Source organism: Protopterus annectens, chromosome 1.part1 (genome assembly GCF_019279795.1).
Source record: "Protopterus annectens isolate FY-2018-M chromosome 1.part1, PAN1.0, whole genome shotgun sequence".
In the NCBI taxonomy this organism is placed as follows: Eukaryota; Metazoa; Chordata; order Ceratodontiformes; family Protopteridae; genus Protopterus; species Protopterus annectens.
Window position 1 is genome coordinate 129,939,059 of NC_056726.1, and position 21,127 is coordinate 129,960,185.

General features: G+C 43.1%; 1 protein-coding gene across 2 annotated transcripts in view; it reads right to left on the reverse strand.

Moving 5' to 3' along the window:
* Positions 1-21,127, reverse strand: part of HSF2 (heat shock transcription factor 2) — a 912,698-nt gene that overhangs the window by 788,973 nt on the left and 102,598 nt on the right. For both annotated transcript variants that reach the window (XM_044073756.1, XM_044073761.1), the window contains exon 2: positions 898-1,006. In XM_044073756.1, the coding sequence (XP_043929691.1) occupies positions 898-1,006 (109 nt within the window). The remainder of the gene's footprint in view (positions 1-897; positions 1,007-21,127) is intronic.

Genomic DNA, 21,127 nt, shown 5'->3' on the forward strand with positions numbered 1-21,127 from the left:
TTTTTTAAACTGGGCAACTTGCTTTACTTTATTCTAACACAGCAATAGTGTAGTGGTTAGAGCATCTGCCTAATGAACCAACATTCCAGGTTCGAGTCCCACTGCAGCACGTATCATTTTTAAAGACCCCTGGGAATCATCTCTGTGTCACTGCTGGACAGAGGCACAGCAAACTAATGGGTATAGTATTCTCATCCTAAGGGGTGGTGAAAGCCACACACACTCTGGCTAGGCTTATAAATGCCCTAGGGCAGATAGCCTAGTATGAACCTATGAACCTAAGCCACACCAAAAGTGCAAAGTCACTGCCTACCGGCCAGGTGAACACAAATCCTTCTTTGGTATCAAGATTGCTGAAACAAACTCTTGGGTATAGTATTCTCATCCTAAGGGGTGGTGAAAGCCACACACACTCTGGCTAGGCTTATAAATGCCCTAGGGCAGATAGCCTAGTATGAACCTATGAACCTAAGCCACACCAAAAGTGCAAAATCACTGCCTACCGGCCAGGTGAACACAAATCCTTCTTTGGTATCAAGATTGCTGAAAAACTCTTGCTTTCTGCAAATCTATCTGTGCCAAGTCTTACTGATGTTGCCTAGTGACCAGAAGTCAGACTTCTAGCAAGGAATCTGTAAAATCAAACAGTTTAGTTGTCAAGTAACCAGATGTTTCATTAAAAGTAAAACATCTTTTCAAGTAAAACACAAATTCCAGCAAAAACTTTTACAAAGCATGTTTATCAACCGACCATCTTGTTAATGTATAACATTTTTTTTCAAATAAATAACATTTAAAATAAACGGTGTGGGAATTTACAAAACACAATTCAAAACCACTGTTTGAAAAAGTAACAAAATGGTAGTCAAACTGTTTTCAGTTATAAAATATACTTACACATATTAAGTTGTCGGACAAAACTTGCCATGTTGTTGTGCTTGAAATATTTTGGTAAAATCTCTTTGGAAAACCTCTGTTCATCCAATACCAGGAAACTCTGGCCATTCTAAACATATATGAAACAGAAAATACATTATGTTTCTTTCAACAGAGATGCAGAAAGTATAGATGCAAGAAGTTCTTTCCATAAATGAAAGTTACATACTTACTATAAAGACATAACTGGAACAGCAGCGCCATCTTAAATAACAGCAGGGCTAAGATAAGCAGATATTATGACAGCATAGCATGTAAATACATCCCAGGATACCTTGGGTCCTTCCCCATATTCCACAATGCACCACACTGCCATTATTCTACAGATCTGCTGCAAGCCATGTGAAGTGGAAAAATACTTATGTCTCTAGACCTGCTGCACAAAAGATGGGCATCTTACTATGGATGGACCAGCTCCTTTAAATCTATCATTATGGTAACTACATATACTAAAGCTATGTACTTACTGTAATGCTAGATCTGTATGAAGAATTCAATGTACATTAATTGTTAGGATTTGGCATCCATGTCATGTTCAGCTTGACAACCAAAACTTTCCAGATAAACACGTTCTCTTATTATAATACTTAACATCTCTCACTCATTTTCTGGCCTTGCAAAAGCAAGACAGAGAGAGATTACAAATAAGGCTTCCTCTCCTCAAATAGAGATGGACTGAGGGTTGGTTTATAAAGGCTGACTTCTCCAAGCAGAGCAAGCAGATGTACCATTAAGTTAAGTTCCAAATCATTTTTATCTGAAAATACAGAACCCTTAGCTAATCCTCCTGGGCGTCTGGATTTGGAAAATGCACCCAAAAACAATGATGCCCTACTAAAGCTCTAGATCTAATGACAATGTCAAGCTTCTTCCCAACTCACAAATCCCAGGTGGGACTATCCATCAAAATGGATGCAACGATGACTCAGTTACCATTTTGCTGGGAAGGCCACCCAAAACATTAAGCTACACTGCTGTGCTGTGACAAACAGCAAATAATTATAACAGATTCCATAGCTGACCTCCCAACACTAGACAGCAGAGAAATGTAAAAAGACATCGATAATATCCCATCTAGTAAAGATCTGTTTTCTCTGTCTTTTATACAAAGACTATATCCAACATGTAAAGAGTATAAAACTTGGGTAAGGCCGTGCTCCAGTAAGAAACTAAATTCAATGGGGTTCACCTCAAATTATGCACAATTTTGTTCTGCAACTACTCCTTCCAAAGGGCTTAAAACTGCTGAAAGCAAAACCATGCACCTGTTTCAGTCTAAAAGAGAAACAGCTTCCTAAGGAAGTTCAGACACTGCTCAAAAAGGACACTGACTGACAGTGACCCTGCTTAGTATATGAATGTACACACTAGCCTGAAACCTTCTACAGGCCATCACAGGTGTCGCTTAAAACATCCACCTTGCCACTTCATCATGTAGAATAAAAGCTTCCTACAGGAAGACGTCCAAGGTCCAATCCCCATCTACATGCAAGACTAAAATAAAATAAACCCAATGAATATTTGAACGGTCATCAACATACGTGCATGCGATAAATACAGTAAGACTTAAAGGCCTGCATGGAGGTATACTAGAAGTAACAGCACTTAATGTACCAAACTAAAGGCTGAAAAGGGGCGATACCCATCAAATTAATTACATTACCTGAAACTAGGCTAGGGGATCTAGGACCCATTTCACGCCAACATTAGCTTATGAGAGATCCTTCAGCACCCTGACATGCAAACTGTTTTTAATCTTGAAGAGCACCTTCAGAACAATTTATTTAGCGATGATGGGGATCTGAGATATTCGGGGACAGGTGGGTTATCGATAGCCATCTCTGGAGTAAAAACTTGCACTGAATTTGTTTGCTGGCATGTTGGCAAAATGTATTAGATTAGAGCAGGTGGTGCCATTATGAAAAAGTTCAGAGCAACGTTGGGGGTTACTTAATTGCATAATGTAGTTAAGGAAGGATATGTAACTGTCCTTTGCTTCAGATGCCAAATCTAGGCTCATGGCCTGTTTTAGCAGACCTAATACTATTTTTTCAAGTTCTTAGTAAATTTTAAGATGTTATACTTGATACGATTGTCTTTTGAGAATTTTTTTAACTAACAGTTTAATTTATTTATGTTGGGGAACCACTAGGGTGGTTTTGTTTTAAAATCTTCCATTATATTTAGAGCTGACTGGGACCGCCAGTTAGAAAGTACAGTTGTGTACACTTAACATAAATGTAGAGGTTTAAGTGTATTCACTGTTGCAGTCATCACTTGTGGGTTTATCCCTGCTGGGTAGCCCTCGGCCGGCCCGAATACCAGAGTAAAGGATTTCCCTCCTGCGTCGGCTGCAGGTCGCCCGAGACTGAAGTCAGGTCATCTTTGCTATAAAGAGAGGCAGCCAACGCCATTACATTAGTTTTTCTTGCCCCCCACCACTACCAAGAAGGCCTGAAGAAGGCCAAACTGGGTAAGGTCATAAGATAGATGGAAAAGAGAAAGGGGGAAAGGTGGAAGGGAAAAGTACAGCTATGTACACTTACCATAAATGTAGATGTTCCAGTGTATTCAATTTTGCAGTCATCACATTTGGGTTATCTGCTTGCAGTAGCCCTCAGTCGGCCTGATTATCAATGTCTTGGGTCCTGCATCGGTTGCTGTCTCATCTTCCATGACATCAGGTAGTCAGGTGTATAAAGCATGCAGCCGATGCCATTACATCAGTTTTTCTTGCCCCAGATGTCAGGTGCCTCCCAATGGGAAGCAGTTAAATATAAATATGCAAGGTTATACCTCCAACAAAAAAGCAAATACACCAAAAGGCTTTTAAGCATAGTAAAGGAGAATAGAGATATAGCTAAAAGAAGTCAGGGGGCTGGAGGGAGGATAACCAGGACTGCAACAGTGAATACACTCGAACATCTACATTTATGGTAAGTGTACACAACTGTACAATGTTCTTCGTGTTTCACTGTTGCAGTCATCACATTTGGGTAGATTCCCAAAGCTAAGGATGGGAGGAGGAATTTAGATAGCATTAGGACCAGCTATAAGTCCCTGCAAGACTGCAGTGGCAAAACCAGCTCTGGATATAGAGAAAATTGGCAAATGGTAATTCTTGGTGAAAGTATGTCCAGAACTACAGGTAGCAGCTTCTAGGATGCCCCTGGTAGGGGCACCTCTGAGAAAGGCTATACAGGTAGATGCAGCCCTGGTTGAGTGCGATCTTATCCCCTGTGGGATAGGTTTTCCATGGTGCTTATAGCAGAAATGAATGCAATGGCCTATCCATTTAGAAATGGTTTGCTCTGAAATGGCCTTCCCCTCTTCCCCTGCAGCAAATGCCACCAGCAGTTGTTCAGATTTCCTTTGAGGTTTAGTCCTGTCCAAGTAAAATCTAAGTCGTCTGTGCACATCTAAGGAGTGCAGTATCCGTTCCCCTTTGTTCTGTGGATTAGAAAAGAAGGTTGGCAAATGAATGGACTGATTAAGAGCCACACTGGATACTACCTTGGGCATCAAGGAGGGGTTGGGTCCTGAGGGACACCCTGTCCGCATGAAAGATGATGAAAGGCTCCACTGCCATAAGGGCCTGTAATTCAGATACCCTTCTTGCTGAAGTGATTGCTAAAAGGAAGGCTGTTTTCCAAGAAAGGAAGGCTGTTTTCCAAGAAAGGATTTTTAACTCTGCACTTGTAGCTGGATCAAAATGAGGTAGAGTGAGTTTTTCCAATACAAAGTTAAGGTCCCAGGCTGGAGTTGGAGCTCTCCTGGGTGGTCTTAAGTTTTTGGCCTCTCTGCGGAACTGCTTGAGCAGTGGATAAGAGAAGAGGTGTGGTTCTGTGTTGTAATGAACTGAAATGGATGAGGCATGAATTTTGATGGAGGAAAAAGAAAGGCCCCTGTGAGGCCTCTCAGTTAAGTATTGAAGAATCTGAGGTAAATTGGATGCTGATGTGCCCATCCCTTGAGTTTGGTTCCCGGAACAGAATCTTTTCCATTTTTCAGCATAAGATTTTCTAGTACTACGCCTCCTTGCCTCCAAAATGACAGCCAACACTTGTTTACTGAGAGATGGTAATGGAGAGGTCAAGCAATTAGCCAGGCTGCCAAGTTCAGGGTTTGAAGCTGAGGATGCAGAATCTGGCCCTCCTGCTGGGACAGCAAGGTAGGGGTCTAAGGCAGGTGCCATGGTGCCGGCAGTGACACACTGTGCAAGAGGGGGTACCAGTGTTGGCATGGCCAGTTTGGTGCAATCAGTATCGTCCCTGGTTTGTCCTGTTTGATCTTTAGTAGTACTTTGGAGAGGAAAGGCAAAGGAGGAGAGGCATAAACTGATAGATTTTTCCAGTTGAAGGACAGGGCATCCACTTTCCAAGCTTGTTTGTGGGGAGTCCTTGTGCAGAATTTGTCCAATTGGTAGTTCTGGGGGGAGGCAAACAGGTTTATATCTGGGCTTCCCCATTTGTTTATCAACATGTTGAAAATCTTTGGTTCCAGTTTCCACTCATGTGGGTCCATGAGATTTCTGCTTAGTTCGTCTGCCAGTGTATTTAGCTTTCCTGGCAGGAATTGAGCCTGTAGATGCACTTGGTAGCTCAAGGCTGTGTTCCACAGAGCTATGGCTAGTCTGCAGAGGGGGTATGAATGGCTCCCCCCCCGGCTTATTTATGTACCACATAACAGTGGTGTTTGTCCGTCCTTACCATTAATTGTCCTGGAAGAATGTGGTCCTTGAAGGCTGTCAGAGCATTCCGTACAGCTAATCTTTCTTTTTGATTGATATGCAGGTGCATTTGACTGGGGGTCCATTTGCCCTGAATGCACTTCCCTGCCAGGTGAGCCCCCCATGCATAATCTGATGCATCTGTCGTTAGGGTTTGAGCGGCAGGGAGTAGAGTGAATGGTAGTCCCTTGTTTTGGTGGCAGGCCTCTGCCCACCAAAGAAACTCTAACTGTAGGCAAGGTATGACAGGAATCATTGCTTGTAAATCCTGAGAATGTTGACACCATAGGCTTTTTAGATACCATTGTAGTTTCCTCATATGCAGTCTTGCATATAGAATTAGGAGAATGCAGGAGGCCATGAACCCCAAGGCTTGCAATATTTGCTTTCGAGATAGCAGGGTTTTTGTGGCCATTAGTTTTAAGTAAGCAGTCAAATTAATTTGTTTCTCTGACGAGAGGAAAGCCATCTGGGAAGATGTGTCCAAGCTTGCTCCCAGGAATATAATTTGTTGACAGGGTACAAGATGTGATTTCTTTTCGTTTATGGTGTACCCCAGACAAGTTAGCACCTTTTGTACAAATGCCAGATGATTCAAAAGTATGTCCTGGCTTTCTGCCTAAATTAACTGAAGCAACAGAAGTTGAAACAAACTAAGATAACTGAAGCAACAGAAGCTTCAACCGGCAGCATTCAACTAGCATTTATGGAATTGGAAGAAGGTGCTTGTTTGGACAATTCTGCACTGGTTTCTTTTACTAATATGGTCAAAAAACTTAATGAAAGGATGGATGTGCTTTCCCAACATTTGGATGGGGTGGTAGCAGTCAAGGGAAATGCTGACAATTTGGAGGAAGACATTCTTGGAGTTGGTTTGGCTTCTGAGGCGACAGCTGACACCAGTGATGGGTCGAATGACCATGAGGACAGTGGAAGTTCCACCTCAACTGTTTCAAGGGTTCCTGTACATCCTAGACCTACCGGTGAACGTCCCAGGACCAGTTCATCTCTGAGCCGAACTGGAGACTCACTGAATGTTACATCTTGGTTGAATGAGCAACTCCCAGTTTTTGAGAACAGGAACGGGTTTGTGTCTACTGACACAGAGACATCAGAAGCTCCTTTAGTGGACTTTCTGAAGACCTTGGACTACAAATCTTTAAAGGTAAAGAAGCTTCAGTTAGAGATTTCTTATTTTAATGAATGTAAAAAAGTGGGGGTTGTGCCAAAGGGCTTGCGCTCTTGGCAGTACCCCACTGGACTGACAGTGACAGCTGGTTCAGAGTTCCACAGTGAGCTGATTTGTTTGTTCGAGAGACATGGACATGAGTTAATGGACTTAATGGCCAAATTTTATCAGAAATTTATAGACCAGTTGAGTGCTGAAATTGAAATTTTGGATACCAATATTGTCACATGTAGATTTTAACAGGTATAATTATGAGTATAAACAAATTTTTTCGACCAGAGACCAACAGATATCTCATAATATGGAGGTGAAAATGAAAAAACTGAATAGAGACATAGATGCATATAATAAACAAACTGCATATCCCCCCCCAACATTCTCAGAGTGTTGGCGACAGTCTAGGTGCTCCTGTTAACCTGACTCATGGGGTTATGAGGCAGACAGGTAGACCTAGTAGGCCAGCCACTGGAGAGGATGTGGAGGATGTTGGTTCCTACAGAAAATTTTGTGACTGATGGTGGCAGGGATGAGGAGGTTTCTCGTTCTACACCATCTTTTTCCTCGAACCGGGGACAGAACCATCAGAGATTTTACAACATGAGGAGCTACCACAGGAACAACAGCAAGAAGCCTTTTCAGAAGTAATGAGAAGGACAAAACCTGACATCATTAGTAACAGTTTTGGAGACTTTTTTGTTTACATCTACTCGAGTTTTACAATCACTGTGGAGATGTCTGATTTATTTTCAAAAGGTCTCACTTTTGTTCCATGGAGACATTTTAATCTAGCACACACATTGCTTGATTTAAAGTTGTTTATACGTAAGTTGAATTTATTGTTAATTTTTGGTAATACTGTTTTAGACAAAAAAAAACTTTGAGAGTTCCAAGTACATTTAACCCCCCTATCCACCCTTTACTTTTTTATTTGAACATTTGTGTGAAACTGAAATTATAAACTTAGTCAACTGTTGTAGGACACTTCCAAACAAAAACTTGACTGATGACGAAGTTGACTTGTTGGACAATTTAAAAAGTTTACCTGTCAGGATTCTTAAACCTGACAAGGGGGGTGGTTTAGTACTAATGGACACTTGTCATTATGAAAACTGCCTTACCCACATGTTATTGCAGGATGCTTATACACCATCTAGCATTAACGAATTGAATGCAGCGTATAGGTGCATCCATGTTTTCTTGAATGATTTGTTTTTAGAAAATGTTATAGAACAAGATGTGTTTAAATATTTGACTGTTTCGTTTCCCAAGATTCCAACAGTTTTCGGATTATCCAAGATTCATAAAGATGTGTACAACCCTCCCATGAGGCTACTGGTTAATGCTAGGGGTTCAATCACTTACCCGATAGCCAAATACGTGGATAATATACTGAAAAAATACGTTGAAAAGGAAACGCACATCTGTAAAGACTCTTGGGCTTTTTTAAAAGCCATGGGTACTTTAGAATTCAAGAGAGGTCACAGATTTTTGACAATAGACGTAAAAGACCTTTATACGTCTATCCCTCATGCTACAGGGATCGACTGGGTCACTGACCGTTTATTGCATCATAATGCTAGCAGTGTAGAAATCAGATTGGTGCAGGAATTGTTAGATGTCATCTTGAAGTCCAACACTGTAACATTTGGGGGAGAGATATATTTACAGAAGACTAGTGTAGTCATGGGCTCACCAGTAGGGGCCAGTTTTGCCAACATCGTAACGGCTGGATGGGAACACAGATATATCTTTGGTAATCGTAACGGTCAGTTCAAAATCGATTTTTATACCAGATTTTTGGACATCTTTATATTGACAGAAGGTTCAACTAATGATGTGGGGACTTTCATGGACCATCTCAATTCCAGCACGTCTTTTTTGAATTTTACATTTGTAGAGTCTGTTTCTAGAATTTCTTATCTGGATGTAGCCTTATACAAAGACATTTCTGCTGGTAGCTTTAAGGCCAACATATTTCATAAGAGTTCCTATTCTAACACCATGTTACATTTTACTAGTGCCCACCCTGGGCACCAAAAAAGAGGGGTAGTCAAGGGGCAACTTGTTCGTGCTGATCAAATGGTAACAGACGATGAACCCTTTTTAGAAGAATGTGAGTTTATTAAGGGATTGTTTCTACACAGAAGTTACCCAGACAAGTTTATTCATGACCTGGTTACTGAGGTCCAGACTAAAAGGTATGGGGGTATTTATAAACCTATTTTACAAAGCAGTTTGTCCACAAGTTGTCCATTAGAACATTCACCTCCAGTTATGCCTGAAGTCTTTGTAGACAACAAGAAAGTACACACTTCTATTTCTTTCATCACTAATTATAGTCCTGAGACCCACTTAATTAAGGAGGTGTTTGTCAAGAACTGGAGTATTTTCTGTTGTGACGATGCCTTACAAGCCAGGTTTGGTACTTTGCCTAGTTTTATATACAGGAGGGGTGATAACCTCAAACGGATATTAGAAACAAAAAAGGACACTCGTGTCAGAGTAGAGGGCACTTTCAAATGTGAGAGTTGCAACATGTGCAGGCACATTGCCACTGGTTCGAGATTTAAAATTGCTGGGTCTTCTTTTTCCACTGTTGGTAGATTCAACTGTAAATCTCGATCGGTTGTTTATTTAGCTTGCTGCCAGTCTTGCCCATCGTTTTATGTGGGCAAGACTGACAGAGGTTTTAACGAAAGAATCTATGAGCATTTATATTGTATTAAGAAAAATAAGTGTGAAAACGCTTTGGCGAAACATGTTAATGACCACCCTCAGCACAGTTTTACTTTTAGGGTGTTAGGACAGGTTCCCTTTGACATCAGGGGGGGTCCTTTTCAACTATTATTAGAGTGCCTAGAAGTGATCTGGCAGCTGAAACTCTGTTCATACAGACCTCCTGGTCTTAATGACAGAGTAAGTTTAGCTTGCATTTTGAAACTCAGAAGTATGCAGAGGTAATTTCATTATTTTTTACTTTTTATTTTTATTTTCCATTTATGACTCACTATTTTTTATGTTTTACTTTTTATTTCAAGTTATTAAATTGGTTCCATTTATTATGTTTTGTTTTTCTTGGTTTTAAACTTTTTATGTTTAGACACATTTTTATTGATAATTTTTTATTTCATTTTGGTTAGTTGTTTGATTTCAAAACACAATCTGTACAGATCTGACTTTTGTATGTAGTAGCTCTTTAAGAAGCTTTGAGATCAGCTTTTCCCCACATATTGATGTCAGCGAGTTTTAACCAGTTGGTTGGTCCATTCAAATGTACCATGTGTTGTTAATTGTGTATTTAAGGAGGTTTTTTTTACATTTGTTACCTTTTGATGTTTGTCTGAAGAAGTTCAGTTTTCTTGAACGAAAAGATGTTAATAAAACACTTAATATTGGATTTTTTGCTGCTGGTTCTGCTGACGTGGATTTTGTTTCATTCATCTTTCTGCCTAAATTAGACAATCGTCCAGGTATGGGTATATTTGTATATTTCTTTGCCTGCAAAATGCAATGACAGGAGCTAGGCACTTTGTGAATACCCTGGGCGCAGTACACAAGCCAAAGGGCAGTGCGGAGAACTGATAGTGCATGTAGCCTGCTTTGAAGTGTGGGTATCTTCTGCAAGATTCCCTGATTGGGATGTGCAGGTAGGCTTCCTTTAAATCCAATGTTACCAACCAGGCATCCTTGCCTAGCATAGGAAGCAACTGGTGTGTTTAGGATAGAAAGGTCCAGGACAGGATGCCATGAGTTGTCTTTTCTGGGTACCAGGAAAAGTCTTGAATAGAAACCTTGTCCCTTTTCGTCTTCTGGTACAGTTTGAATAGCCCTTATGCTTAAGAGAGACAGTACTTGCTTTTGAGCCTCTGCCCACTGATTTGGGGGTAGATCTGGCCAACTGTTTGGGGTTGGTAACGTGTGGAAGTGAAATCTGTATCCTTGGGAAACTATATTTAAAACCCATTTGTCCTAGGTAATTAGTTCCCAGTTTTTTTGTCTGCAGAGCAAACTTTCCCCCTAAAGGAGAAGTCAGTTGAGAAGGGCTTGGAAGTTTTAAAGTTAAGTCATTGAGACAGTTTACCATAAGGAAGACTCTTACTACTCCCTGATTTGGAAGTGGGAGCCCCCCACTGCTTAGTCCGTGCATACCTTGGGACTGAAGCCTGGGTGTTCTGCTGGTTCTGGGTTTGGATTGAGAAGGCCTTGAAGAGGCAGGAAAGGACCAATTCTTAGAGGGCCAATGCCTACTAAATCTTGGAGGCTGTACCTGTAGGAAATCTTTAACAGTTTGCATAGATTTAGCTTTTTCCTCCATCTTTTTAAGTACTTCTTCTGCTTTGTTGCCAAACAGACGGTCCTGATTTAAGGGAGCATCCAGCAATTTAGCTTTAACATGATCTGGCAAAGATTGCTCCTTAAGCCAAGCATGCCTTCTAAGTACAGACCCATTGACAGCAGCAGTGCAAGATGCCTCTAGTGAATCAAAACCACATTGCAAAGTATGTTTTTCAACTTGTTCAGCAGAATGCATTAAATCCTGTAAATCCTTATTTTCAGCACAGCCAAGAATCAACATAATTTTCTCTTTAAGCAATCCAATAATATCCAGCTGACACTTTAACATATGAAACTAGCAGTTTAAGGCCCTAATGGCCAAGGTTGCAGAAGTGTATACCTTCTTACCCCATCTATCCAGCGCCCTGGAATCTCTATCAGAGGGGGTAGGATTTTTGGCAGTAGTAGCTTTAATGCCCTTGGGTCCCTGTGAAATGGTCTCAGGATCCGCAGTAGGATTTTTAAAAAGGAACTTGTGAGAGTCAGGAACCCTGTAATATCCATCAGGTTTTCTGGGAGCAGGAGGTGAAGCGTCAGGGGCCAAGCTAGATTCCGAAAAGGCATCATCAACGTCCAGTACAGGGGGGATAGCTAAAGGCAGGAGTAAGAAATCCCTAAGCCTCTTTTTAGAATCAGAGTAATCCTGGCTTTCCCAGCGAAAATGCCCCCTAAGAATACGCAAAGTTTCACCAAAAGAGAAATCCTCTGGAGGGGAAGAAGAGGGAATAGAGTCCTTTGCATCAGAATCTTCATAGGTAGATAAGGGTAAATCCTGGTCATAAGAGGAAACAGAAATTTCAGAATCCTGATCATAAGTATAATAAGCAAATTCAGTCCTAGGTCTGTTAGAGGGGGAAGGCTGGCTTTCCCTGATTAAAGTAATAAGGTCTTCAGACATTCTTATTTGTTTTTTAGGCATAGAGACCTGACCATGCGGTCTGGGCGTCGGTTTTCTAGACATGGTTGGAGTTTTAGGCCTTGAAGAAGACGATGGCGTCGGTTTAATATGCAAGTCAGTAGGTCTGAATACACCCTCAGAAGCCGGTGCCTGCACAGTGGCTCCGGACCCATCCAAGGTAGAGACATCCGCAGGTTCCACAGTTGAAGCATCTCGCAACATACCGGACTTCGAATGGTTCTCAGTAGAGGCCTGCGAATCTGAAGTAGCGGGTATCAGGGGCTGTGAAAGCGCCTCACTGAGTACCAGTGAACTGGCGACTAGCTTAGGAGAAGCATCGTCGTCAGCTTTGGACTTAGGTGGCCTGTCTCTGTCTTTATCTTTGCGTTTTTTCGGAATGTCAGTAGTCTGGTTGCTTACCGAAGACATATCTGCATAATTGAACAGAGTACCAAAATATTTAGAAGCGTAAATATACTGATGACGAATAGTACATTGTTTAAATAAGGCACAAAACTGACAGCGAGGTATGTCATGGTCAGGACCTAGGCAAGGAATACAGTACCAATGAAAATCTTTGAGGTATTTGCTTTCCACAAGAAATACAACTATGGACTTTTACTGACATCGGGTTAGAGCAAGAAAAAGTTTACACAACGGGGTACTTAGCTTTAGTTGAAGACTTCGGGTCTGAAACTCGAAAATGAAAATTTCAGGAGTCAGCCTACCAGTACTTGCTAACTGCTTCTGCTTCGGGCACTGCACGGCAAGAAAGACTGATGCAATGGTGTTGGCTGCATGCTTTATACCCCTGACTACCTGACGTCATGGAAGATGAGACAGCAACCGACACAGGACCCAAGACTTTGATAATCAGGCCGACTAAGGGCTACTGCAAGCAGATAACCCAAATGTGATGACTGCAACAGTGAAACACGAGGAACATCAGGACTGCAACAGTGAATATACTCTTTCTTCTTCTTGTTTCTCTGTTGCAGTCATCACTTGTGGGAAGATTCTCAAAGCTGAACGGTAGGGCGGTAGGAATGCAGTGAAGGAGCTGGAGAATAGGCTTGTATTGCTTTTAAATGGAAGCCACAATGTGCTGCAGGACTGCTGAAGCAAAGCCTGCCCTGGATTTGGAGAAAGTAGCCAGCTGGTAGTGTTTTGAGAAGGTGTGGACAGATGTCCAAGTGGCAGCTTCTAAAATGTCCCTGGTAGAGACGCCTCTGAAGAAGGCAGTGGAAGTTGATGCTGCCCTGGTAGAATGGGTTCTGACTGATTTGGATGGTATCTTTCCATGAAAGGTGTAGCAGAAATGGATGCAGGGTGATATCCATTTGGAAATGGTCTATTTGGATATAGCTTTCCCCTCTGCCCCAGAGGCGAAGCAGACCAGCAGTTGGTCAGTCTTTCTGATAGACTTGGTTCTGTCTAAGTAACATCTAAGCTACCTGAGCTCATCTAAAGTATGGAGAATTCTTTCCCCCCTATTTTGTAGGCTTGGAAAGAAGGTAGGGAGACGGATGGCCTGATTAAGAGTCACGTCAGATATCACCTTAGGCATAAAGGAGGGGTTTGTCCTAAGAGGTACGCTGTCTGGATAGAAAATAATGAAAGGTTCAATGGCCATGACAACCTGTAGTTTAGAAACTCTTCTGGCTGAGCCTATGGCCAGCAGGAAGGCAGTCTTCCAAGAGAGGTGCTTAAATTCTGCTGAGGCAGCTGGTTCAAAAGGGGGCAAGGTCAATTTCTCAAGGACAAAGTTCAAATCCCATGCTGGGGTGGGTGGCCTCCTAGGTGGTCTAATGTGTGATACGCCTCTAAGGAATTGTTTTAACAGGGGATGGGAGAATAGAGGTTGCTCTGTTGGAGAATGAGCAGAGATTGCGAAGGCATGGATTTTGATAGAGGAGTAAGATGATTTCTTTTGTACAAGCTCCTCTAGGTAGCCTCTTTAATGATATCCATGGCCTGTTTGCTCAATAATGGCCAGTTATCCACCTTTGGGGAGTGTGTGAACATTTGGGTACAGTACTGACTCTTATTCTTGGGTTAGCAGCTTTTCTGTGAGAGGCAGGTTGATGGGTAAATCCTTGGTTAGGCTGAAGAGTAAGGGGTACCATGCTGTCTAGGCCAGTTTGGGGCAATTAGGATAGCCCTTGGTCCTTCCTCCCTGATCTTTAGAAGTACCCTGGGAATCAGTGGTAAGGGAGGGAAAGCATACACAAATATACTGCTCCAGTGAAAGGAGAGAGCATCCAACTTCCATGCTTGTGGATGCAATTCCCTGGAGCAGAACCTGTTTAGCTGCCTGCTTTGAATTATAGTAAAGAGGTCTATCTCAGGTAATCCCCAGAGGCGTATGATGTAGAGGAAGGTGTCCTTATGTAGCTGCCACTCATGTGGGTTCAGGACACTCCTGCTGAGGTGGTCTGCCAGGGTGTTGCGTTCCCTTGGAATGTACTGGGCTATCAGATGCAGACCCATCACTGAAGCAGTCTGCCAGATAAGCATAGCTAGGCAGCACAAGGGGCATGAGTGTATTCCCCATGTTTGTTGATGTATCACATGACTGTGCTGTTGTCTGTCTTGATCAGGAGGACTCCTGGTCTGAGGTGACTCTTGAATGTTATCATTGGTCTGTGTACTGCCAGCAATTCCTTCGTGTTGATGTGGAGGGCAAAGTCTCCCTGATCCCAGGTGCCCTGAGTGCACATGTCTCCTAGATGAGCCCCCCCCCAGGCTGTGTCTGAGGCATCAGTGGTGATGGTCTGGTCTTGGGGACTGGTGATGAAGGGTAGCCCCCTGTTCCGGGTACAAGCTTCTGCCCACCATAAAAATTCCTTCCTTAAGAAGGGGATCAGAGGCAGCTGGTGTTCCAGTGACTGTGGATGTTGGCTGCATAGGTTTTTTATTGAAGAAAAAAAAGACAGACCCTTGTCAAGCATCTCAGTCAAATATTGTAAAATCTGAGGAATATTGGGCTTTGCTGTGTCTGTTGCTTGTGCTTGGTTCCAAGCAGAAAATATCTTCCATTTATCAGCATAAGATTTTCTAGTACTAGGCCTTCTGGCTTCCAAAATGACATCCATCACAGATTTACTGAGAAGTGCTGTTTGAATAATTCATCGATCAGCCATGCTGCAAGATTCAGAGTTTGGAGCTGAGTGCAGAATTTGATTGTTCTGCTGAGACAGTAGATGAGTTCTGCTGAGACAGTAGATGAGGTATTTGAGGCAAGTACCATGGAGGAAGTTGAGACATATTCCTTAGAAGGGGGTACCAGTGCTGGTGAGGCCAGTCCAGAGCAACTAGGATCATTTTTGTTTTTTCCTGTCTGACTTTTAGTAAGACCTTGGAGAGTAGAGGCAGAGGAGGAAAGGCATAGACTGATAGGTTTTTCCAGCTGAAGGATAGGGCATCCACTTTCCATGCTTTTTTAGTGATGAGTTCTTGTGCAGAATTTGTCCAAATGATAATTTTGGGGAGAGGCAAAATAGATCTATGTCTGGACTCCCTCATTTCTGTGTTAACACGCTAAAGATTTGTGGATCCAGTTTCCATTCGTGTGGGTCCATACGATTTCTGTTTAGGTCGTCTGCCAGAGAATTTTTTTTTTCCTGGCAGGAATTGAGCTTGAAGATGTATTTGGTAAGTCAAGGCTGTGTTCCACAAGGCCATGGCTAGTCTGCAAAGGGGGTAGGAATGTGTACCCCCCCCTGCTTGTTTATGTACCACATAACTGTGGTGTTGTCCGTCTTTATCAGTAGTTGTCCTGGATGAAGTAAGTCCTTGAAGGCTGTCAGAGCGTTCTGAACAGCTAGTATCTCTTTCTGGTTGATATGCAGATGCATTTGGTTTGGGCTCCATTTGCCCTGAATGCATCTCCCCGCCAGGTGGGCCCCCTAAGTATAGTCTGATGTGTCTGTAGTTAGGGTTTGGGTGGCAGGGGGTAGAATGAATGACAGTCCCTTGTTTTGGTGACATGTCTCTGCCCACCAAAGAAACTCCTGTTGTAGGCAGGGAATGAGAGGAATCATTGCTTCCAGACTGTGACAATGTTGACTCCATAAACCTTTTGGGTACCATTGAAGTTTCCTCATATGCAGTCTCACATATGGAATTAGTAGAATGCAGGATGCCATGAACCCCAAAGCCTGCAGAATTTGTCTTGCAGACAACTAGGCTTTTGTTGCCATTTGTTTGAAATATGTTGTCAGTTGCCTTTGTTTGTCTGGCGTAAGGAAAGCCATCTGGGCAGTTGTATTCAAGCTTGCACCCAGGAATGTAATTATTTGAGAGGGTACCAGTTGTGGTTTCTTTTCGTTTATGGTGTACCCTAGGCATGCTAGAAGCCTTTTTACAAATGCCAGATGTTGAAGAAGAGTGTCCTTGTCCTCTGCTTGAATGAGACAGTCGTCCAGATAAGGATAAATTTGAATGCTTCTTTGTCTACAGAATGTAATTACTGGTGCCAGGCACTTTGTAAAGACCCTGGGCGCAGTAGATAAGCCAAAGGGCAGTGCAGAGAATTGGTAATGCAAAAAACCTGCTTTGAAACAGAAGTATCATCTGCATGATTCCCTTACTGGGATATACAAGTATGCCTCTTTTAAGTCTAGAGTTACTAACCAAGCATTCCTGCCTAGCATAGGCAGTAGCTGTTGTAAAGTCAGCATTTTGATTTTTGGAATTTCCAGGAACGTGTTCAAAGTCAATAAATCCAGTATTGGACACCAAGAATGGTCTTTTCTGGGTACCAGGAAAAGTCTTGACTAAAACCCTTGTCCTTTTCCCTTTTCTGGTACCGGTTGAATAGCCCCCATATCCATGAGGGACATGACTTGCTTCTGGGCATCTGCCCACTGGTTTTGTGGCAGATCCGGCCATCCGTTTGGAATTGGCAAAGTATGGAAATGAAATCTGTACCCCTGGGATACTATGTTTAATACCCACTTGTCCTGGGTAATTGACTGCCAAGTTTGAGCATGAAGTGCTAGTTTTCCCCCCAAAGGTGCTGACAAAAGCTAAGTGCTTGGTGACTGTAGAGGAAAGTCATCGAGACTGCTTACTGTAGGGTTGTGCTTTGTTTCCTCTAGTTTTGGAGGTGGATGCACCCCATTGCTTTGACCTGTAAGAACCCTGTGATTGGTATCTGGAGGCTTTTGATCGCCTGGATTTGCCTTGAGTGGCTCTGTTGGACACAGGAAAGGACCAATTTTTAGTAGGCCAGTGTCGACTGAACCTGGGTGGCTGCATTTGCAAGAAATCTTTTACAGTTTGCATAGATTTAGCTTTGTCTTCCATTTTCTTTAAAACCTCTTCTGCCTTATTACCAAGCAGAGTACCATGCTGCAAAGGGGCATCCAACAATTTAGCTTTAACATGATCAGGCAGATTTTGCTCCTTGAGCCAGGCATGCCTTCTAAACACAGATGCAGTAACGGCATCTCTACAAGAGGCCTCCAAGGAATCAAAACCACATTGCAAAGTATGCTTTCCAACCTGTTCTGCTGAATGCAATAATTCCTGTAACTCTATTTTCCACACAATCAGAAATCAACAATTTTCTGTTTCAGTAAGCCCATAACATGCTGTCGATATTTAAGCATGTGAAACTGGCAGCTTAAAGCCCTGATTGCCAAGGTTGCAGATGTATAAACCTTCTTTCCTCATCTATCCAGCGCCCTGGAATCTGTCAGAGGGGGTAGGATTTTTGGCTGTAGAGGCCTTTATACCTTTGGGACCGTGAGAAACAGTCTCAGGATCAGCAGCAGGATTTTTGAAAAGAAATTTGTGGGAGTCAGGAACCCTGTAATATCCGTCTGGCTTATTAGGAGCTGGAGACAGGGAATCAGGAGCCATGCTTGATTCCGAAAACACATCATCAGCAATGTCTAGTACAGGAGGTATTGCCAAAGGCCTATGCTGAGGAAGAAGGAAATCCCTAAGCCTCTTTTCTGATTCAGAGAAGTCCTGACTCTCCCAGTGATAATGTTCCCTTAAAGTATGTAAAGTCTCTCCAAAAGAGTAATCTCAGGAGGAGATGCAGATGAGATGGATTCCTCTGCATCAGAATCCTCATAGGGAGGAAAAGAAAATTCCTGATCAGAACAGGAATCAGAAGAAATGGAAACCTGATCTGAAGATTCATAATCAGTGCCTTGCCTAGGCCTCTTAACAGGGGGGGGGGGGGGGTTGGGAACCCCTGATAAAGGTAATTAAATCCTCAGCCATTTTGATCATCTGTTTTTTAGGCATAGGGGCCTGAGCACATGGCTTATGCGTCAGTTTTTTAGACATAGAAGATGTTTTTGACCTTGTTTTTAAGGCTGGCGTCGGTTTAATATAAAAATGTTGAGGCCTGAAAACACCCTCAGAAGCCGGTGCCTGTTCAGCGGCTCCAGACCCATCCAAGGGAGAGGCATCCACGGGTTCAATACTCTTGAGAATCTCGCGGCATACCAGACTCCGAATGGGTCTTGGTAAAGGCCTGCGACTCAAAAGTAGCGGGTATCAGTGGCTGCGAAAGCGTCTCACTGAGTACCGACGAACCGGCGACTGGCTTAGGAGAAGCTTCGTCGTTGGTTTTGGACCTCGGCGGTCTGTCTCTGTCTTTTTCTTTGCGTTTTTTGTGAACTCCGGTAGTCGGATTGCTAACCGACGACATTTCAGGATAATTAAACCTTGATCCAAAATATTTAGAAGCAAAAATATACCAACGCTTAATAGTGCGTTGTTTAAATCTAGCACAAAACCGACAGCAAGGCACGTTATGATCTGGGCCTAGGCAAGGAATACAGTACAAATGAAAATCCTTATGAGGTATTTGCTTCCCACAAGTAATGCAATTATTAACTTTTACTGACAACGGTAAAGAGCAAGAAAAAGTTTCTCCAATGGGGTACTTAGCTTTAGTTTGAAGACTTCGGTTCTGAAACTTGAATGCGAAAATTTCAGGCATTTGCGAACTGCTTCTGCTTTGGGCACCGCGCGGCAAGAAAGACTGAATAAAATGGCGTCAGCTTTATGTTTTATACCCTCTGACGACCTGACATCATGGAAGAGGAGACAGCAACCAACGCAGGACCCAAGACTTTGTTATTCAGGCCGACTGAGGGCAACCTGCCAGCAGATTACCCAAATGTAAGACTGCAACAGTGAAACACGAAGAACATCTCCTAGGAAGGTTATCTGTCTTGTGGGTTGGAATTGGGATTTTCCTCTGCTGATGGTGATTCCCAGAGAGGTTAAGAGAGATTGGACAAAGGAAAGGTCTTGCAGGAGTTTTTCCTAGGTGTCTGCCTGAATGAGGCAGTTGTCCAGATAGGGGTAAATCTGGATATTTTTCTGTCTGCAAAAGGCAATGACCGGAACAAGGCACTTTGTGAAGACTCTGGGAGTAGAAGATAAGCCAAAAGGCAGAGCAGAGAATTGAAAGTGCTCATAGCCTGCTCTGAAACATAGGAAACTCCTGCAGGACTCCCTGATGGGGATATGGAGGTAGGTGTCTGAGATCTAGGGTCACTAGCCAGGCGTCTGGAGCAAACATAGGTGATAGATTTTGAAGGGTCAGCACTGTGAATTTTGGCACTTGGAGGGACAGATTTAATGTGGCTAGGTCTAGAATAGGGCGCCAGTTGCCCTCTTTTCTGGTTACCAGGAACAGCCTCGAGTAGAAACCTTTTCCTGCTTGTTCCTCTGGTACCGGTTCCACTGATCCTTGAGCACAGTTTTTTTTTAATTTGGTGGATGGGCTCTGCTCTTTGGCTTGCAGGTAAGTCTGGGAATCCTGAAAATATTGGGCTTTCTTTGAAAGTGAATCTCTACCCCTTTGAAATAATGTTTAGTATTCACCGATCTGTTGTGATGGTTTGCCACTTGTCTAAGAATAGGGACAGCCTTCCTCCTAGCCCAGTGGGGGTGGTGGGGGCAGAAGTGAGAGGGGGAGTCATTGTAGGTCCTTGGAGTAAGGAGTGGATTTAGAACTCCCTTGCCTAGGTGTAGTACAGGACCACTGCCTGGGTCTTTGCTGGCTTTGCTGCTGCTGTATGGAGGGTCTATCTCTGCGTCCTCTTCTAGACACAGCTTTGCGTTGGGGAGGTAAAGACCAGTGTTTTGTTGGAAAGTTCCTGCCTGCTGAATCTTGGAGGCTGTACTTGCATGAAGTCTTTCACTGTCTGCATAGACTTAGCCTTGTCTTCCATTTTTTTAATGACTTCCTCTGCTTTTGGCCTGAATAGTAGTTCCCTATCCAAAAGTTTAGATTTTACCTGGTCAGGCAAAGGCTGCTCTCTCCGCCATGCATGCCTTCTGATGACTGATCCTGAAACTGCAGCTCTGCTAGAGGATTCTAGAGCATCAAATCTGCAGTGCAGGGAATGCTTTGCCACTTGAGAGCTGGAGTGGATCAATTCCCCTACTTCTCTGGTAGTATTACTCTCTGGTAAGGTGGAAATTTTTTGTTTTATTAATTCCAGAGTGTTTTGTTGGAATTTGAGTATGTGAAATTGGCATTTGAGGGCTCTAATGGCTAAGGTAGCCAGAGTGTAGACCTTTTTGCCCCATTGGTCCAAGATTCTGCTCTCCTTGTCAGCGGGTATTGGGTTTTTGGAGGAGCTGGTCCTAGCCCCTTTGGGTCCCTGGGTAATTACTTCTGGGTCAGCTGCAGGGGTCTTAAACAGATACCTGTGGGAGTCAGGTATCCTGTAGTATCAGTCAGGTTTTCTGGGTGCAGGAGATAGGGCATCAGGGGTGATGCCAGACTCCAGGAAGGTGTCTTCCACCATATCCAGGATGGGTGGGATGGCTAAGAGCTTGTGTTGAGGTAAGTCCAGGAACTCCCTCAGTCTCTTCTGTGATTGAGGGTAGTCCTGGGCCTCCCAGAGGAAATGCTCCTTGAGTGAATTTAAGGTTTCCCCAAAAGAAAGGTCCTCTTGGGGAAGCTGAAGGAATGGATTCCTCAGCATCTGAATCCTCAAAGGCTGTCAGGGCTGTTGGTCAGTGTCTGAGTCTAGAAATTCAGAGTCCTCAGACT